The following is a 21,203-nucleotide window of genomic DNA, read 5'->3' as shown; positions in this document are numbered from 1 at the left end:
CCTCCTCCTCCTCCCTCCGTTTAGAAAGGCTCTCTCAAGTCTGACGTTTGTAGGCCGCACGTACACATGGATGTTGTATTAAAGTGCCCCCTACAGGTCGTACGACTCATTGAACTAAAATGCAGTTGAGATAAATATGTTTGGAATTTTGCCCAAAAATTATCAAATTTTTTTTTAGATTTGATGACGTCACACTAGGAAATTACCCATCAAACACTGGGCCAAAACTTATCGAATGTCACTTTTTTTCCTTTTTTTTTTTTTTGACAAATGAAAATATATGAGAGCGACTTTATTTTGTTGAATTAATGTTTAAAGAGTCAAAACAGTTCTGTAAATTCTGCATAAACTTTGTCTGGAATGGGTGTCCCTGGTGTGATGTCACTTCCTGTCTTAGTCAACAGATTTTTCAACGTTTTCTCCACAAATACACAAAACAGGTACAAATACACCAAATAAAGTCAAAATTAGAACATCTTAAAAACCTGTCATAGGCACTTTAAGGCTTTAAGGCGTTGCAGACTATTATTTGTCTATATTTTCTGACCAGTGAGTGGATTTGCACTGCGTTAAAGGTCAGACGTTAGACACATTTCATAAACTAAACTTCAGAGCAAGCAAGTTTTACACAAAAATACTCTATGGAGACATTTAGTTGTTTTCAAAGGACTTTATATATATATATATATATATATATATATATATATATATATATATATATATATATATATATATATATATATATATATATATATATATATATATATATATATATATATATATATATATATATATATATATATATATATATATATATATATATATATATATATATATATATATATATATATTTCAGCAAAGTAATCGCACTCTTCACATATTGACTCGTCCTCGTCTAACAATGGTCCGGAGCGTGTTTGAAGTAACAACAGGAGATTGTGCTGAGTGTTGTAAAGGTAAAGCAGGTTTAGTAGCTCTGTGTAGCTCTGTGTAGCTCTGTGTAGCTCTGTAGCTTCTGACAAAAAGAGATGGAGGTGGTTTTATTTGCTGACGAGAGATCTCCAAACACCACACGGCAGGCGCAAAATGCTGAAAATGCTGAACTGCACATGGTATGAGTGTATATTTGGTTGCGTTTGAAAGCTGAAATACCTTTTGTAAGCTAAAAACATAAACATTTGTCAGTCACCACACTTTTTACAACTTATTTTGCAATCGACATAACGGATTCCTGCTTAAGAATTGTGCTGTAAATCATTCAGAGGCAAAAAATACAAACAATCAGAGGTGCTTTTTGATTGTTATTCCTGGTGATGTTTACGCGCACACCAAAATCCGATCGTTATCTGATCTCTGCTGCTATCGGATTGAACAGTTACTGCTGATGTGGGTAATCTGATTTCTTTCAGGTCTTTCCCACACGTGCAGGTTTTGATGTGGAAAATGATGCAAAAAGAGCAAACTGACGTGACAAAGACAATAATGAAAGGAGATTGAAAGAGGAGTTTACTGTACTTCATCTTCCACACACAGTTACTCTAAAAACCTGTTATTCATGTTTTAGATGATCAGATTTCTCTAGTTGTTGTGTAAGATGATTATTTTAGTTATCTGATATTTACTGACTGTGTAAATGTACTCATCGTTTAGTCCTGGTTCAGACCTGAGTCTGACCTGCTTTAGTCATAGTTTAGACCTGCTTTAGTCATAGTTTAGACTTGCTTTAGTCATAGTTTAGACCTGGTTTAGGATTGGTTTAGGCCTGGTTTAGACCTGGTTTAGGCCTCGTTTAGACCTGGTGTAGACCTGGTGTAGACCTGGTGTAGACCTGGTGTAGACCTGAGTCTGACCTGGTTTAGACCCCGTTCAGGCCTGGTTTAGACCTGGTTTAGACCTGGTTTAGACCTGGTTTAGACCTGGTGTAGACCTGAGACTGACCTGCTTTAGTCATAGTTTAGACCTGGTTTAGACCCCGTTTAATTCTGGTTTAAACCCAGTTTAGACCCGAGTCTGGCCCGAGTCTGGCCCGAGTCTGGCCCGAGTCTGGCCCGAGTCTGGCCCGAGTCTGGCCCGAGTCTGGCCCGAGTCTGGCCCGAGTCTGGCAGCAGTTGTGTGGTGATCCCAGTCTGCAGTCGTCAGTATCTATAAACGTGGCCCAAGATGTATCTTTTTATTGCATTACGTTTTAGAGTTGTTACTATAGTTTTTTCCCTTCTGACCCAAACCTCTTTTGTCGTTTTCTGTTTCAGGATTTCCGAAAGTTACTGAAGAAGGAGGAGAGGCCGATTCTCATGATGTTCTATGCTCCATGTAAGCACTTAGATCCTCCTGCTGTTTATATCCAAAGAGACTAAAAGCAGATATTACTATTCTCCAGAAATACATCCTGTTACTGCAGACGTGTACTTCAAAGACTCTCAGTTCTGATCTGAACAAACCAATCTTTCAGACTCTAATGTAGACACCTTGAACACGCGGCTGTGTGAACAAACACCGGCTTACTGCTATTATTTATTCATACGCTCGTCAGTATTTTGTAAGGCAGGATTATTCATATTTCTTGAGTATTTCTTTATTAGTATCAGCTGAATTTTGCCAGTGGCTGTTTCCCAGAGCAAACTCACCTCAGATTCGCAGCCTTTAATGTTTCCTCTGTTTTATTTTAATTCCTTCCTTTATTTTGATGCATTGGTTTGTCTGCCTGTCAATCACACCCGTCTGAACTACTTCAAACTACTACTACTACTACCACCACCACGCAGCAGCAAATTGGCTTGTAATGTTGCATATTGCCAATTTCCCGATGACACGCCGTCGTCTCCTTCACTGCTTTGCACAAACGCCACGCTGAAACGCCATGGTGATTAAAAACACCGGGGTAAGGACATGTACGGCGTTCAAAAGCACTCACTCAACGACATATTCATATTTTTGGAGGGTTTATATCTGCACTTTGAGAAAGATTTTGGCCGATTCCACCTGGGCATGTTCTACACACATTGTTTCAAAGCGTAGACTCTCGAGAATGCCGCTATTTTATCCACTTTACAGACAGATTAATGCCCCGATATTCAGCGCTGCAGCAGTATTTCTCTGTGCAGTAGTTTGTTTGTGTCTGAGAGGTCGTAGTGCAGCAGGAGTCGTCTCCAGAGTGACGCTGGTGTTTGTGTGTCCTCTGATCCTTCATGACTCTGAGGCAGCACTGGATTTAAATACTCTCAACTCTGTTACAAACTCGAGAATAAAAGTGAACTTCAGCACCTTTAGTCATTCAAATGAAGAGGCAGGATAACGCTACATGTTGCCTTAAATAAACACAATTTTAAACAAATAGAGCCTGACACACTTTATAATCGGCTGCCTATATATTTTTTTGAATATTTTTTAACAAATGTCTGCATTTCTATCAGCTATCGACCCCTCCAACCTACGTTTGTACCAGTATTGTACCAGTATTGTATCAGCCTCCACCCTTTCCTTTTGTGGCAAATTACTTGATTAATCTTATCATTGATATATTTTTTTTTAGAACAGTGAATCATAACCATTTTTTGTCTCTTGAACATTGTTGTCACACACTAAGTATCCTCTATATCTCGTGTTTATTAAGTCATTATAAATGTCGTTACTTGTATATTGTCAATTACAAGTACCGTATTTTCCTATATAATAGTCACTCCAGAGTATAAGTCGCACCAGCCAAAATATGCATAACAGAGAAGAAAAGTCGCATTTTTGGGGATAATTTATTTGATTTATTTGACCTCTTGTGGTTGCCAGTGTGAAAATAACAAATATCACATATAAGTCAATGCTCTAGAGTATAAGTCGCGCCCCGGCCAAAACGTAAAATGGTGCGACTTATAGTCCGGTAAATATGGTATTATACATTCATAATATCCATGTCAAAATGATTCTACAAAAACATTCTTGAGGGTGTAAAAGTTGCCACAAAAACATTTTATCTTCAAATACTCCAAAGTCACCATTGCGTTTTGCTCATGTCTAAACTTATTGTATTCTTCTCGATTCCCTATGAACATATTAAATAATAAAAGCATTGTGTCGCTTTGCCTCACACAACCTTTCCTCACACACCTCCCCGTCCCTTACAGCCAATCACGCGGACTAATTAACTCCACAATACCATTTACTTATATTGCTGACCTTTCCGGTGATATACGATTCCAGCCCAAACAAACCTGGCGGAGTAATGTACGCTAAAGATTGAAATGTCTCTCGTGCGCTTGAATCGATATCCATTTCTCAGTGGTGCGCCGCTCCTGTCAGCGCTTTTCTATATCATCTCTCTGACACAGGATGGTACACTTTCAGAGCACATATTGATAAAGTGTGTCCTGATGCTGGACAGGAAATCCATGGACAGGCGTGTCCGCGGTGAGAGATGTCCTGGGCGGGCTCTGCAGCACAGTTTAACTTATATCGCCGCATAAATGATGGCGATAAACCGTCATCGTCAAGGTTTTTTAGTGTCCTTTTTCTTGCCTTCTTAAAAACACCTTTGAAATTCATGAAGTTGTTTTGGTTTTACGTCAGTTTTTTTGTACTTAGTCTCTGAACTCGTACAATATACTCTGGCTGTTCCATAGTATTACACTACATGAATACTACATTACTTACTACATGACTGAATACTACATTACTGAATACTACATTACTTACTACATTACTGAATACTACATTACTTACTACATTACTTACTACATTACTTACATTACTTACTACATTACTGAATACTACATTACTTACTACATTACTTACATTACTTACTACATTACTGAATACTACATTACTTACTACATTACTGAATACTACATTACTTACTACATTACTTACTACATTACTGAATACTACATTATACTACATTACTTACTACATTACTGAATACTACATTACTTACTACATTACTGAATACTACATTACTTACTACATTACTGTTATAATTAAATGTGGCAAAGTAAACGCGCTCTATCTGATTTTTACTGTCTTAAAAAAAGAGAAAAACAGTGAGTTAATTCACTTTAACCGGTTTGCAGAGGTCCAAAGTTTCCTCAGTATGACATGATGGGCTGTTGCAATATATTGAATTATAAGTTTGTTAAGTCTACATTAAAGGTTCTCCTGTTTTTATAATTATGACTTAGTTTGGTGGGACAGAACCTGTTTGTTGTAAATGTTTGTCATAGTTTTACCTCTGTTCAGTTGCAGTTTGCAAAGACATTTTGAAAAAAGACTTTGAAATTACAGGAAGTAAAGATGAGTTCTAAAACTGAATCCCTCTGTGATGTCATCAAAGTGCGACGTGCCGTTGAAAACACACAGTTTACACTTAACTGACACTTTTCTGACCTTTTTAGACAATCATTCAACAAAATAAAGGCGTTATATGGTATTATTGTGTGTCAAATCCTAACTGTTGTGTAATTTATATGGATTTTGACTCTTGTTTACAGTATGGTTGCTAGGTAACAACCATATTTACAGCCCTGATTGCACGAAACGATTATCAAGTCATTTTGAAAGGATAAAGTATTATTTCTACTATAATGCGAGCCTTTCCACACCATCGTAATAAACGTTGTACCATGAGATTTGCATATCTATAGACATTAAAAGCATCCTAATTATTCGCCGCAATTTTCACGGCTTTCAGAAGTCAGAGTGGTGACGTTTTGTGGTAACGCTATCAGCAATTAGCATGCCGACGTCGCACTTCCTGGTTCTCGCACAACAAAACGCTTCATAATTAGACGTGTTGGTCTCGTTTACCGCTGCATTTACTGTCACTTTAAACACCATTCCTTTATTCAATTTTAGCCACCAAGTTTGTATCTTTTAAGCTATAAATAAGTAATTGTTGCCTACGTATTTTGGTATTAAATAAATAAAAAGTTCTGTGCAAAAAAATTCCCTCACATATATATTGAACATTAAAGTGCCCCCTACAGGTCGGACGACTCATCGAACAGAATGATACATATATTTTGAATTTGGCTAAAACTTATAAAAGATATTATCCCAGAATAGCTAACTTTTTAGGTATTTATATTTGTACATATAGATTATAGTTTGATATCAAATCGAGTAGGTATTTTTACTTTGAAAAATTGGTAGAAAAGACGGGAAGTGAATCACATGATTCCAGTCAAAGTTGATGCATAATTTACACACAATTGTTTGACTCTCTCAACATTTATTCAACAAAATTAAAGTCGCTCTCATATATTTTTATTTGTCAAATGAAATAAATTGTGGCATTAGCAGAGTTTTGGCCCAGTGTTTGCTGGGTAATTTCCTAGCGTGACGTTATCGATTACAAACAGGAAGTGAAATTATAAACCTAAAAATGTGCTATACTGTAATAAAGTTGGTATATTTTTCAGCAAAATTCTAAATAAATTTAACTTCACTGCAATTTAATTCAATGAGTCGTCCGACCTGTAGGGGGCGCTTTAACTGGAACGAGTATCCCTGGTGTGATGTCACTCCCTGTCATTTTCTACAGGTTTTTCAAAATTTTCTCCACAAATACCTACTCAACTGGTGTAAAACTATAATGTATATGTACAAAAGGTATAAATACACCAAATAAAGTCAAAATTAGAAAATTGTAAAAACTTGTCGTATGCCCTTTAACTACGGCAAGTGGATATTGCGGTAATTAATGTGACTTGTCTCGTCAGTGATATTTGTGAGCGTAATGTGTCTTATGTCTTGTGTTTCCACGTCTCGCAGGGTGCGGAGTGTGCAAGAGGATGCAGCCCGTGTTTCAGCAGGCGGCCACGGAGACCAAAGGACGATATGTAAGTCTGCACCGTCAGCCCGCCACCGCCGCCGCTCGCGCCGTTTAACCTTGTCCCGATCCTCCGCTATCTCCTCCTCCTGCGGCGTAAACGCATTACGCCGGTCTACACGCAGCACATTATCCATCTGCTGAGACCGGCGCGAAGCCTCACTTTAAATCATGATTACGATTTTGATGAGGAAACTGCCGTTAAGTGTTATTAATAACGATGGAATGATACGTCGGGTTTTGTTTTTGAGATTCCTGATGGCGAAGCTGAAGACGTTTTGTGCAATTCAACAGAAATGAGATGAAATGTGTTTTTATACGTTCTGGTCCTGCGTCAGACAAATGTAAAAGGGCAGTAATATTCTAATGTACCATATTTTCTGGAGTATAAGTCGCACCAGCCAAAAAATGCATAATGGAGAAGAAAAAAACATATATAAGGCTGAGCTAAATAATATGTCTGTTTGCTGTAACCCGACCAACCCGGTATGAAACCAGCCGACTGATAAAAAAAAATTCTGCATTTTATTGAAAAAACGTCAATCTTTTATTTTTCAATTTCGCCGACTCACCGACCGGTCTTTCCTAAACCGTCTTGCCAATTTTTTTTATTGCGCTGGAAAACCTACCGTATTTTGCGCACAAAAAAGCGCACCGGATTATTAAGCGCACCATCAGCTATCTGTGTACCATGTGTACTGGTCCATACATAAAGCGCACCGGACGATAAAGCGCATAAGATAAACAAAACAGACGGATAAGTCAGTCAGTTGAGCTTTATGAAACGCGTTCAACTCATTCAGATCAACATTGTTCAACATCAAAACACACTCTGCTATCGCTAACAGACACGTTAGCATATCCAAATAAATTCTCAGTCAAGATCACTTGCAAACACATAAAATACAAACACAGAACACACTCTGCTACCGCTAAAAGACACGTTAGCGTATTCACAACAACTCCCAGCCTCGCTCAGTTGCAACATGTAAAATACAACACAATACTCTCACTTTTTCAGTTCATTCCTCGTCATCAAATTCTTCAAATGGGCCGAAGTACATCCCGCACAGCTATGACCAGACGTCCTGATTTACCTGGGACAGCCCCGATTGTTTACGTCCCGTGTCCCGGTTTAATGTCTGCTGGGGTGCATAATGGTTGAAGCAGCCAAAGCGCCGATAGTGCTCCGTGCTAAAATCTCTTTGGTCATGTGATCCCGCATCTCGGACCCACGCGGCAGTTCAGTGATGATTCCGGCCTTTTGATTCCCACAGTTGACTGATAGTTTAGCCCGTAAGCGCATAATATAAGAGTTCCAATGGTCTCTAGGCAGCAGCCATCTTGGGGTCCTTTATTTACCGGTAGGTGTCTGCGTTGTGCCTGACTGAAAATGTTGTTTACGTTTTGACAAAGTGTCCCGTGTGCCGCGTGTAGCAGAAGACTACTGTTCCCAGAATGCTTTGCAAACATGTTGTCGGGACTTCCGGTTCCGGAGTACTGTAAATATAGTCACACATCGGCGTCTCGTGTCCCAAATCTTCTTTATACACCATGTACCACACAAAGTATCTTCGCGGTCAGTAAGCACAACCAGAAATAAACCATATATTAAGCGCACCGGACTATTAAGCGCACGGACGGCTTTTGAGGACGTTAAAGACTTTTACGTGCCCTTTATAGTGCGGAAAATACGGTATTTTATATCCCAAAGGACTGATAACGCATTGCGCAATGCATAAGCGTCTTCATATTCGGTCCTCCACATGCTTCTGTAACCAAACGGAACACTTATAATCCGGAAAATACGGTATATACCCTCAAAAGTGCCAAAATATAATTGTTCTTAAGTGTGTTCGATTTGTATTTTTAAGCATCTCTTTTTGGGGTTAATTTTAAAAGATATATCCAATATTCAAATTTGCATACTGTATGTTCATATCAAAATTCATGATATTATAGTAAATGAACGTATTGCTCAACTCTATATTTAGACCAGTGACGCAGCACTTTTTCTTTCTTTATGGTCATCAAACACTGGATGCTGCTGCCTGATTATCAAGAGCATAATCATTTATCAGATTTTCAATGATTTTCAAATGGCACTGCCAGTTTTCCTGTATCATAAGAACAATTCAAAGTGAAATCATGTTTGAATATGTTCACTGTTACACTACATTCATCAACACACCTGAATTAACTCTAATATCTTTGTCTTCTCGTTCCACCTTAAACCCAGCTTCTAATTAGTGTTGAATATGACAAATAAGTAATGCAACTAAGTCACTTTTGAATGTGGGACTGTTAAAAATACTTGTGTAATATTCTCTGAACACTGCAGCGTGGGAAGTCGCAGTCGCATGATGCAAGACAAACGGTAGAATAATGTAAGAAAATCAGGAACAGTTAAGGATTTCTTCATAGCCTCTGTGGGCAAATTAAAATAAAATGCTAACGCATGGTAAAGAATAGTTCAGATCTCCAGACACTTGTGGAAAAATGCTCCAATGATTAAAATGATAGATGGATGGATAAATACATACATAAATGCATAAGTATATTAATTAATAGATAAGAAAAATAAATAAATAGATAAATACTTCCATCCATCCATTTTCTGCTGCTTATCCGGGGCCGGGTCGCTGGGGCAGCAGTCTGAGCAGGGACTCCCAGACTTCCTCCTCCCCAGACACTTCCTCTAACTCCTCCGGGGGGATCCCGAGGCGTTCCCAGGCCAGGCGAGAGACATAGTCTCTCCAGCGTGTCCTGGGTCTTCCCCGGGGCCTCTTCCCGGTGGGACATGCCTGAAACACCTCCCGAGGGAGGCGCCCAGGAGGCATCCGGAACAGATGCCCGAGCCACCTCAGCGCAGCGGCTCTACTCCGAGCTCCCCCCGTGTCGTTTTTATAGATGTGATCGACAATTGTCCTGTAGCGCTACGGGACAGAAGGCTTTGTCAGGGGCAGATTTGACCAGAGCACCTGTAAAATGAGTAATTATCGTGAATGGACTAACGACATCGCTCATTTACTGGTTTTATAATTTTGACCACTGAAAATCCACTCTAAAAACACTGTCCAACAGCAGCGCTAATGTGGACTTTGTTTACTCTGCCTAATAATGATCACATGGGTTTATTACTCTGCCTAATAATGATCACATGGGTTTGTTTAATTGAATATCTCCACACCAGGGCCAGAAAGGGACTGAGTAAAAAAGTCAAAGTACTTAAATTGTCCTCAAAATCTGTGAAGTATATTTCTATTCTGAAAGTACTCATTTTTGTAGATTTTTGTCAGTCTATTTTCACAGGTAAATGTATGTTTTCTCTTTTATCTATAACAGAATAGTATTTGTTTAATTTGTATGCCACCGCAGCACAATATGCGGTATCGGAATGGTATCGGTATCGACACCTCCCCTGAAACCAAGTATGGGATACATTTTTTGGTGGTATCGGAACAACACTACCTTAAAACTGTGTCAGTTAAACAGACTTTTAAGACGGATTAATATGTCAAAATTGTGGCGCCCATCCCTTAAAAAAAGAATAATGCCGTGGTTTTTCTGTTTGCGTGTTTCATTCCAAAACGGTGGCTCGTCCGTAGATACCGTATTTTCAGGACTATATGTTGCACCTTTTTTCATAATTTTGGCCGGGGTGTGACTTCCATGTGATATATTAGTTATTTTCACACTGGCAACCGCATGTCACATATTGATTACCTCTGGAGTTTGTGGAGTTGTTTAGAAGTGACACTCAGGAAGAAGAATTCAATGGATTTAGTGATTTGGGGTAAAAGTGATGCTTTGGTAAACTTGTTAGCATGTTCTTTATGCTATAATTATCTGAATAACTGTTCATATGTTACGTTGAAGGCGCAATGGATGATTTTTCGGCGATTTGAGAACGCAGGTGGAAGTGCGCATGCCACTCCCCCGTGCGGACTGATACAATACACACGTGCGTTTGTTTATTAGCGCGACGGAGCGCATCGCATCTCTCGTCTCCCGTAGATTTCTGTCCACTTCTGCGTCAGCTGGAACTGTCTTTCTCTGTCTTCATTTTGTCCCGTACACTGAGGGAACTATATTATGATAGATCAATGCCCTTAGACAAACGGAAACAGGACGAGGTGCGTTTTATGATTGATACATGGCAGGACTAATCGGCCGTCCACGCCACGAGGAAATAAGACTCAGATTTGGCCCAAAATTTTTTTTCAACCTTTAACATACCAGACACTTACCACAGTTCGTTGTCTGTGCGTCATGTAGCTGAAGGTTATTATTTTAAATTGTATTTCAAGACTTATATATGTTTTTATTCTTTATTATGCTTTTTTTTTTTGGCTGGTGCAACTTATAGTCCGAAAAATACGGTATACACGCTCCTCCCGTCCGTCTGAAATAACGGCGTCACGTTCAAAGATGTCTTCTCCGCTTGAATCCCAAACACGAACCACGCCCTCATTGTGAATAAACACAATGTAAAGCGCGCGGGTCTCGCAAAGTGCCGGTTTGCGTACGTTCTCTTTTCGGTGGCTCGTTTTTTGATTTCCGACCCGAATACCTCCCGCGTCGCCGAGGCTCTGAATGAACTTTTCCTCCCTAACAACGCCTCAGCATGCGGCCCGCTCGCTATACTTTTATCTATAACAGGTCGGTGCCCTTTAAATTCTCTTCTTTCTCCGCTGGAGTTCACGCACAACTTTCTATTTGTGTTGTTGTTTGGCATTAACCCACATGAGCTAAAGCACCTTTTACTACTACAAACTCCCTAATCTACCCCCAGCAGTTTGTTTGTTTGTTCAAAATGTCGACGCACCGTTCGTTTGCGTGGGCACCTAATTAGCGCTGCTCGAGATGTGTATCTTTATAATGCTTTTATCCGCGGCACCTGTGACCATAATTAAAGCTTTGCGTCCCTGCATTTGATGTTTACAACCCGCCTATAGATCTGACACGAGTTCTGCCTCTTTACTCATCCGGCTAACTTTGTAACTTTATGATCACGCAGCCGCTCTCTGTAGCATGCTCCACGAAGCCTTGTATCTGATAAAACGCAGATATTTTTCTACGATTTGACCCGTTGTCCACACATAACCGCAGGATTGTGCCCTTAAACGATGCTTTTGGGAAACTCCGAGTAAAGTGAAGGTTTTGGAAGGGTTTGTGTTTGAGTTGCGACGTGGATAACCTGGGTTTTAAGTTCCCAAACGTCACCATCTGCGACAATTAATGAACACATATGCGTCCTTGTTTATGCCTGACAGTGGACAACACGGATCATTTGAGAAGTGTGTAGCTTTTGTTTGTTCAAATGCTTTTTTTCGAGGCTTAAAATGAATTCGACGTGTTTTGCGGAAGTGACGAGGAGAAAAGGCTCGCTCTCATTGGATGGATTGTGTCTGACTTTTAGATAAACACCGCCAACTACTGGTCTGACATGGGTATGACCGCGCTCAAGAGTGCAATTATACGGGTTTGTGTGGATGGACTTGGTATTTAAAACGATTGTGAGTGTACGCAATACTTTTTATAAAACGAAGGGCGGCGGATAAGTGTTTATCAAAATGTAGCGCTGTGCCAAGGCTATGGTCTCGTCTCGCAATCATCTGACGATATAATCACCAGACATGGACTCAAACTCTGAAGTTCGGGGCTAAATGCACTTAATCAATCGTATGTTAGATCGTTGTAATCGTTATGTGGACTATACAGACTCTAAAACACACATGAAAGACTGTTTATGACAAAGACAGCAGAGGTATTCAATCAAAATCTAAGAATAAGTCTGAATTCCATCAATAATACACTTTATTATTAATTATACTCTTACATGAGGTCTTCAATCGCATGTTTCAGCTTTAATTTAATTCAAAAAGTCTCAATGTACAATCAAAATAATCATTTGACAGTCGACTAATGACCAGCATCACAGTTGGATTAGCAATTTATGTTAATAATAGAATTTGGTTCAAGTTTACATTTTCAAACCTTTCCAGGTGCGTTAGCTTTTGAGAGACTGAAGTATAAAGTAAGTTAAAGTGTGTAAAGGTTCAAACTGAACATGATATTTTGTTGTTGGCTGAGGAAATGATGTAACTTAAATAACTGTGGCCATTCAATTCAGAAAAAATGAGCCTTGTTTTTAAGATTCACTTCCTGTTCAGCGAGTTACAAAACTATAATGTGTGTAGAAAAATGCTTTGTGCGTTTGGAGCGTTGTGACTGCCTGAGGGCAAACAAAGGTGTTCAGCTTTATTAAAAAGAATAATAATTAAAGGGTGTGTACATCAAGTTTGACAAGTTTTGACTTAACAGTTTGTTCGGGTCATTAGTGCAAACGTCGCTGCAGTTTTAGGGTGGAGCCCAGGTGGAGGTGACACTTGACACATTTATGTTTTACAGTCAAGTCATGTAGAGTTTGAGTCCTCTTAATTTGGAAATGGACAAATTTGACCGACTGAATATTAATCATCCATCCATCCATTTTCTACCGCTTGTTCCCTTTTGGGGTCGCGGGTGACTGGAGCCTATCCCAGTGACTTCGGGCCTTAGGGTACATCCTGGACAGTGGCCAACTTGTCGCAGGGCCAACACAGAGACATTACAGACAGTTCACTCTCACATTCATTCATTTAGAGTCATCAATCTTACCTAACATATGCATGTCTTTGCACGGTGGGAGGAGCCGGAGAACCCGGAGAGAACCCACGGTAACACGGGGAGAACATGCAAACTCCACCCAGAGAGATCATGTGATGTAGGTCTGGTCCGGGAATCGAACCCACGATCTCCTTCTTGGGAGGCAAGAGCGCCTTTGCCACCGTGTACCCTGAATATTATTATTTGAATTAATATTTTTCATGATTGTGTTTGTTTTTTTGGGTGATCTTTTAAAAAAAAAAATGTTATTCCTAATTTTGCTCTGGTTCTGTTAGTTTTATGTTTTAAACTATTTGACCGTCTGGATATTATTCATATTTTAATTAATATTTTTCTCTAAATTGAAGATGTTTTTCTCTGTTCACCTGCAGTGGCCCTTTAAGGCAAGGCAGGTTTATTTATAGAGCACAACTTGTACCGTGTCATTTAAAGCAGATCCAAGTAACTATAGAGCGCCCCCTGCTGCTCCATTCTGAAAACACACTCAGAAAATTGGCGTAAAAATTATTTATTTCTTAATCATAATGAGACTGTATAATCACACAAACATGTCGCATAAACATACAAAAAGAGCCAGAGTTTCTCAGGAGAGTTGCACGGCTGGTATTCCACCCCTAGACAGCAGGGGGCGACGACTGAAGCTTCAAATAGCCCAAAAGCACATATTTAACATACAAAGACGTTCAAAAAGGTGACAATGTTACTTAAGTCTGCTTTAAAGTGCTTTATAATGGGAAAAGATGCACCGAAATCACAAAATAAACCGATAATGCTACAAATAATCCCTCTGAAAACCGTTTTAGCCTCGATTTGAGCATTGTTCAGATTTGAACTGCATCAAACTGAAACGCCGAATCCCTTAAATATGTCGTATTTCACATTTTTCTACTCGCGGCGTGTTTTTCAGGTCCTGGCCGGCATGAACGTCCACCCGGCCGAGTTCGACGGTCTGAAGCAGGAGTACAACGTCAAAGGCTATCCCACCTTCTGCTACTTCGAGTATGTTTAATGCTTCCTCTTTCTTCTCCCTCTCTCGCTCTTCGCTCTCACCTCTTTCCTCCCATATCTCTCCATCAAACCCAAAAGCGTCGTCCACATTGGGGCCCGGGCATTTCAAACAGTCGAGAGTGTGGTTTGAACCCGGGCGGGCGGGGCTCTGAGCGGTAGAAGTGGCTCCGGTGAGGGTCAGATCAGGTGGGAAAGTGGAACGGATTCCAGGTTTGGGAGCGTTTGAAGAAAGAGGCTTTTGAGCTTAGACTTGAATTGTAAACTATCAAGTGTAACGATACTGTTTGCTGTAGCTGTCGGATGTTGCGTTTGTTTATGAAGTCTTGAGGGAATCGAAACAAATCTAATGTTTTAAAACTCCTACATTTACAGTTGTTCAAGCTTTCGTTATTTTTCAAGCTCTGCTTTTATCTGGGTCTCTAACTTATCCTTAACTCATTCTGCTGGCTCTGTGCGATATCGAAGGCCTTGTTTTAAAGCGTGGAGACTCATTTATTTCTTGTACGTTAGAACATTCAGTTTATTTCCCGTTGATGATATTGTAAAGGCGACACTTGACAAAATCGGACCGCTGTGCGCTGTCGACCTCTGAATGTAAAGGATTTGATCAATTGCAAACCTGGAATAAAGAGCCTGATGTTCATCTAGTCTAGAGAGCATTGATCCAAACAATTGAGGAGCCGTTCATCTAGACTAGAGAGCCTTGTTCCAGGCAGTTGAGAAGCCGTTCATTTAGACTAGAGAGCCTTGTTCCAGGCACTTGAGGAGCCGTTCATTTAGACTAGAGAGCCTTGTTCCAGACAGTTGAGGAGTCGTTCATCTAGTGTAGAGAGCTTTGTTCCAGGCAGTTGAGGAGCCGTTCATCTAGACTAATCAAATCAAATCAATTTATTTTTGTAAGGCCCAAAATCACAACAGTTGCCTCTGAGGGCCACAGGGAGAAATGAATCAACAATGTCTGTGGTGGCGAGGGACGATGTCCCAGGGTCCTCTGTCCTTAGACTCTCCTTCTCGGCCAGGAAAAACTACAAAAAAAAACCTCTTTGGGAAAAAAGCGTAGAAACCTGGAGGAGTTCCAGTGAAAGAGAGATCCGACTCTCACAGACGGACAGACGGACACGAGGGAGACTGGAGCTGGACCCACTCTTCAGGCAGATGAGGGACCGTCGGGGGCGAACTGGAGCCACTCTTCAGGCAGAAGAGGGACCGACTGAGTCGAGCTGGACCCACTCTTCAGGCAGATGAGGGACCGTCGGGGGCGAACTGGAGCCACTCTTCAGGCAGAAGAGGGACCGACTGAGGCGAACTGGACCCACTCCTTAGGCAGATGAGGGACCGACTGAGGCGAACTGGACCCACTCCTCAGGCAGAAGAGGGACCGACTGAGGCGAACTGGACCCACTCCTCAGGCAGATGAGGGACCGTCCACACAGGGCAGGGACCACTTCACCAGGGGAGGGGCATCTGGGTCCACAGGTCCTCAGGAGTGAGAGAAAGAAAAGAAGGCGGTGAACAGTTTGCAAGTGGAATCAAAAAATAAATATTGTTTGATAGCATAAGTAGTCAGAAGAAGAAGAGGATAGTGCTCAAGCTGTCATACTTCCCCCAGCATAGTTACTCCTAGGGCAGCGTAGCTAAAGCTGTGGGTTTATGTTTCTGTTCCTAACTAGTCTGACCATAAGCGATTTCGAAGAGGAACGTTTTAAGCCTGGACTTAAATGAGGAGACTGTGTCAGCATATTTAACATGGGTCGGGAGCTGATTCCATAACACAGGAGCTTGGGAGCTAAACGCTCTACCTCCTACAGTACTTTTAGAGACTCTTGGCACCACCAGAAGGCCGGCATTCTGAGAGCGAAGCGCTCTGTTTGGATGATATGGTTCTATAGCATCTTTGAGGTAGGATGGGGCCATGTCATTTATGGCTTTGTAGGTCAAGAGTAGAATTTTAAATTTGATTCTAGACTCGACGGGGGGCCAGTGAAGAGACTCCAGCACCGGCGTAATGTGCTCTCTTCTTTTTGTTCCTGTTAGTAATCTTGCTGCTGCATTTTGAACCAGTTGAAAGCTTTTTATGGAGCTTTTAGGACACGCTGCAAGCAGGGAGTTACAGTAGTCTAATCTAGTCGTTACAAATGCATGTATAAGTTTTTCGGCATCACTTTTAGGCAGGATTCTTCTGATTTTGGCGATGTTGCGCAAATGGAAATAGGCTGTTTTACAAGCTTGATTTATATGAGCTTTAAATGAGAGCTCCTGGTCAAATAAGACTCCAAGATTTCTTACAGTAGAACTGGAGGCTACACTGACATTGTCCAGTGTGACTATCTGCTCAGATAGAGCATCTCGTAGATGCTTAGGGCCAAGCACAATGACCTCGGTTTTTTCAGGGTTAAGAAGCAGGTAGTTTAGTGTCATCCAGGTTTTTATCTCCTTCACACAAGCACTAAGTCTGTCTACTTGATCGCTCTGATCAGGTTTCATTGATAAATACAGCTGAGTGTCATCTGCATAGCAGTGGAAGTTAATGTCATGCTTTCTGATAATGTTGCCTAATGGCAGCATATAAAGAGTAAACAGAATTGGACCGAGTACCGAACCCTGTGGCACACCGTAAATTACTTTAGAGCTTGGTGAGGAGCTCTGGTTTACATTAACAAATTGGAACCTATCAGATAGATAGGATTTAAACCAGCTGAGGGCTGTTCCGCCAACACCTACATCACATTCTAACCTCTGCAGTAGAATGTTGTGGTCAATGGTGTCAAACGCTGCGCTGAGGTCCAACAGAACCAGGATTGAGACCAGTCCATCGTCAGCGGCTAATAACAAATCATTTGTGACTTTAACTAGTGCAGTTTCAGTGCTGTGGTGGGCTCTGAACCCTGACTGGAAAACTTCAAATAAGTTATTGTCCTGCAGGTGGCGACAAAGCTGTTTTACTACAACTTTTTCAAGGATTTTAGAGACGAAGGGAAGATTTGAAATAGGTCTGTAGTTTACCAATAGGTCGAGATCTAGATTAGGCTTTTTCAGAAGAGGTTTAATGACTGCATGTTTGAAGGACTGTGGAACATAGCCACTTTCTAGTGAAGTATTTATTATATTAAGAATAGGGTCTATAATTAGGGGGAGAATGTCTTTGAGGAGTCTGCTTGGAATGGGGTCTAGGACACAAGTTGAGCTTTTAGAGGACATGATGGCTGAAGTTATCTCTGCTTGATCAACAGCTGTGAACCTTTCTAAGTTTACAGGTGGATTTATATGGGACGTTAGATTTACAGCTTGGGCTAATAGCGGGGTTAATTTCATCTAATTTATCTCTGATTGTTTTTATTTTATTGTTAAAAAATAGGAGGAAATCATCAGAGCTAAGTGTAGCTGGGATTGAGGGCTCTACTGCACTGTGACAGTTTGTTAGCCTAGCTACAGTGCTGAAAAGGAATTTAGTGTTACTTTTGTTGACTTCTATTAGATTTGAATAATATCTGGTTTGGGCCTTACGCAGAGCCTGCTTATAGGACAGCAGGCAACTTTTCCATGCTTTTAGGGATTCTTCGGTGTGAGAGCGACGAAATAATCCCTCTAACTTTCTAACTCTTTGTTTATGTGAACGCAGTTCTTGGTTGTACCATGGGGAGGCGCGCTTTGGCCTAATGACCTTCTGTTTTAACGGCGCGACAACGTCAAGAGCAGACTTCAGAGAATTCATGGTCAAGTCGACACATTGATCACTTAAACTGGGACTAAAGCTGTTCTCAGCAGGATCACATGACATGATCACATGACGTGATCACATGACATGTCACTGAATATTGGCTCTATTATTTCTTTGAATTTTGAGATAGATTTTTCAGATATTGTCCTTTTCATTATAACTTTATTTTGTGGGACTGGATGATCTTTAAGAATAAACTGAAAGGTAATTAGGAAATGATCTGACAATATAGGGTTTTGAGGGAGGACAATGAGGTCACTAATCTCTGTTCCATACGTTAGGACAAGATCCAGAGTGTTCTTGTGAGTGTGAGTCGGTTTATTTACATTCTGAGTGAAACCAATGCTGTCTAACAAGGCGCTGAAGGCATTACTGAGAGCGTCATCACTCATGTTCACGTGGATATTAAAGTCTCCAGCTATAACTATTTTATCCCAGGCTAACACTAAGTTTGATATAAAGTCAGAAGACTCTGTTAAAAACTCTGAGTAGGGACCAGGAGGTCGGTAGATAACTATGAACAAAACTCCTTTTTGGTTTTTCATATTTGGACATGTGATTGACAGCATAAGGCTTTCAAATGAGTGAAATGCATTGTTAGTTTTAGGGCTCATGAGTAGGCTTGAGTGGGAGATCACTGCCACACCACCACCTCGGCCTGTGCTCCTGGCAGTCTGAAAGTTAACATGGGTGGGTGGGGTGGACTCATTTAGTCTGACGTAGTCGTCTTGTTGAAGCCACGTTTCAGTTAGAGCTAGAAGATCTATGTTATAGTCACTAATTAATTCATTAACTAAGAGCGATTTGGAGGAAATTGCTCTAATGTTTAGCAGTCCACATTTTACGTGTTTATTCATTTGTGTATTTGTGTCATTTGTGATTGTTATTTTCCTTAAGTTATTTGGTCTGACGCCTGAAATATTTTTTCTGAGATGTGACTTTTTGGCATTATTTGTACGAGGGACACGAGGGACACACACAGTCTCTATCTGTCTTGAATCTAAACACTTCACATGTAACCGAACGGGCGAGAGTTCAGCGACAGAGGAGCGTCTTAAACTGCTGCTCTGCGCCCAGGGCTCATCCCTAGATGGTCACTTAACACGACTAAGACTATCGGTCAAATTCCGAACTAATAGGGATGTACCCTCCGAAGTCGGATGGATGCCATCCCTGCGTATGAGCCCGGGCTTTCCCCAAAACACACTCCAGTTATCAATAAAGACAACGTTGTTTTGAGGGCACCATCTGGATAACCAGTTGTTGAATGCTGAGAGACGGCTGTACAATTCAGCATTGATCCGATTGGGCAGGGGACCAGAAAATATTACAGTGTCTGACATCAACTTCGCTAGGTCACACACCGTGGCTACTTGAACTTTGAGCACCTCTGATTGTCTCCGCCGGGCGTCGTTACCGCCTGCGTGAATCACGACTCGCCGGAAACGGGTCCTACTTTGCTTTAAGATCCTAAGGTTTCCTTCGATGTCACCCATTCTGGCCCCCGGGTAACACCTAACGCTAGCAGCTGGCAGCTTCACGTCTCTAACAATAGAACTCCCGATTACAAGAGTTTCTCTAGTGTGTTCAGCGGGCGTGTGATCGCTGAGAGGAGAAAACCTATTATAGACGTGAAGCTCACGGCGCTCTGAGGTTCGGCGTTTAGCGCCTTGTCCCCTCCGAACTGTCACAAATTGGTCCCTATTCTGTTCCTGGTCTAGTCCCGGCTGCTCGGGAGACGCTGAGGGGCTGAGCTCGGCCTTACTGCTACTGCTAATGCTAATGCTACGCCCTGCAGCGCGGTCCGGTAGCCCTCGCGCTAAAAACGCTAAAACTATAACTGGACTTTAGCTCCTCTAAACAGCGGATCCGCGCTTCTAACTCCGTAACCCTGGCCTCCAAAACTACCACTACACTGCACTTCACGCACCTATCATCAGAGAAGGATCCAGGGTTCTGACTCGACATATGACAGCTCAAACAGGTAAAGGTAGATCCAGCCATGACGCTAGCGGCTAGGCTACGCTAGGCAAGTTCAGGCTGGAGCTAGAGAGTGAGGAGGGCTTTTTAATCCACGAAATACTGAAAAGCGAGCGGCTTGAGGCTCCGGATTGTTTGCGGAGAAATCAAACGTTCACTTTCGTGTATATGATGCGTAAATAGTGTGTATAATTCGTGGATTAATCGGTAAAAGGCTCTAAGAACAAACAGCTCTGAAAACGCGACACACTCACCGGAAATGACGTCACAGCCAATATCCTAGACTAGAGAGCCTTGTTCCAGGCAGTTGAGGAGTCGTTCATCTAGTGTAGAGAGCCTTGTTCCAGGCAGTTGAGGAGCCGTTCATCTAGTGTAGAGAGCCTTGTTCCAGGCAGTTGAGGAGTCGTTCATCTAGTGTAGGGAGTGTTCCTCCGGGCAGTTGAGGAGCCGTTCATCTAGTGTAGAGAGCCTTGTTCCAGGCAGTTGAGGAGTCGTTCATCTAGTGTAGGGAGTGTTCCTCCAGGCAGTTGAGGAGCCGTTCATCTAGTGTAGAGAGCCTTGTTCCAGGCAGTTGAGGAGCCGTTCATCTAGTGTAGGGAGTGTTCCTCCAGGCAGTTGAGGAGCCGTTCATCTAGTGTAGAGGGCTTTATTCCTGGCAGAGACACTTGAGCTGTGGTTAGTAGCTCTCCCTGAGAGGAGTAGAAGGAGACAAACACATGAAGAGCCAGAGAAGCCGTCAGAAGCAGAGGACAGTGCTCTCAGCTAACGTTAGTCGCACGTTTTTCTTCTCCTGGAACACTCCATTTACTCCATTGTCTCCATTTACTCCCCTCTAACTACACATCACGTTGGTTTAGCGTTCAATTAAAGTTAGCGGTTCCCTTTTTATCGTCTCCCCGGCGATTGCGCAGCTCTTAATTTGATTACTTCTTTATTAAGTAAGGTTAAAGCCACAGGGGCGCGCACGGAGGGGGAAGACTGATGTTGTTTGTTGAAGCGGCCCCCCTTAGC

General features: G+C 41.5%; 1 protein-coding gene across 1 annotated transcript in view; it reads left to right on the top strand.

Annotated features, from left to right (window-relative positions):
- Positions 1–21,203, top strand: part of pdia5 (protein disulfide isomerase family A, member 5) — a 114,958-nt gene that overhangs the window by 40,071 nt on the left and 53,684 nt on the right. The window contains exons 7-9 of the mRNA XM_072445251.1: positions 2,250–2,310; positions 6,757–6,824; positions 14,394–14,485. Of these exons, the coding sequence (XP_072301352.1) occupies positions 2,250–2,310; positions 6,757–6,824; positions 14,394–14,485 (221 nt within the window). The remainder of the gene's footprint in view (positions 1–2,249; positions 2,311–6,756; positions 6,825–14,393; positions 14,486–21,203) is intronic.

This window comes from Eucyclogobius newberryi, unplaced genomic scaffold, assembly GCF_026437365.1.
Source record: "Eucyclogobius newberryi isolate DKJ021-1_F unplaced genomic scaffold, fEucNew1.0.hap1 SCAF_14, whole genome shotgun sequence".
NCBI classification, from domain to species: Eukaryota; Metazoa; Chordata; class Actinopteri; order Gobiiformes; family Gobiidae; genus Eucyclogobius; species Eucyclogobius newberryi.
The sequence above is the reverse complement of the archived record's forward strand: the minus strand, read 5'-3'. Positions and strand labels throughout refer to the sequence as shown.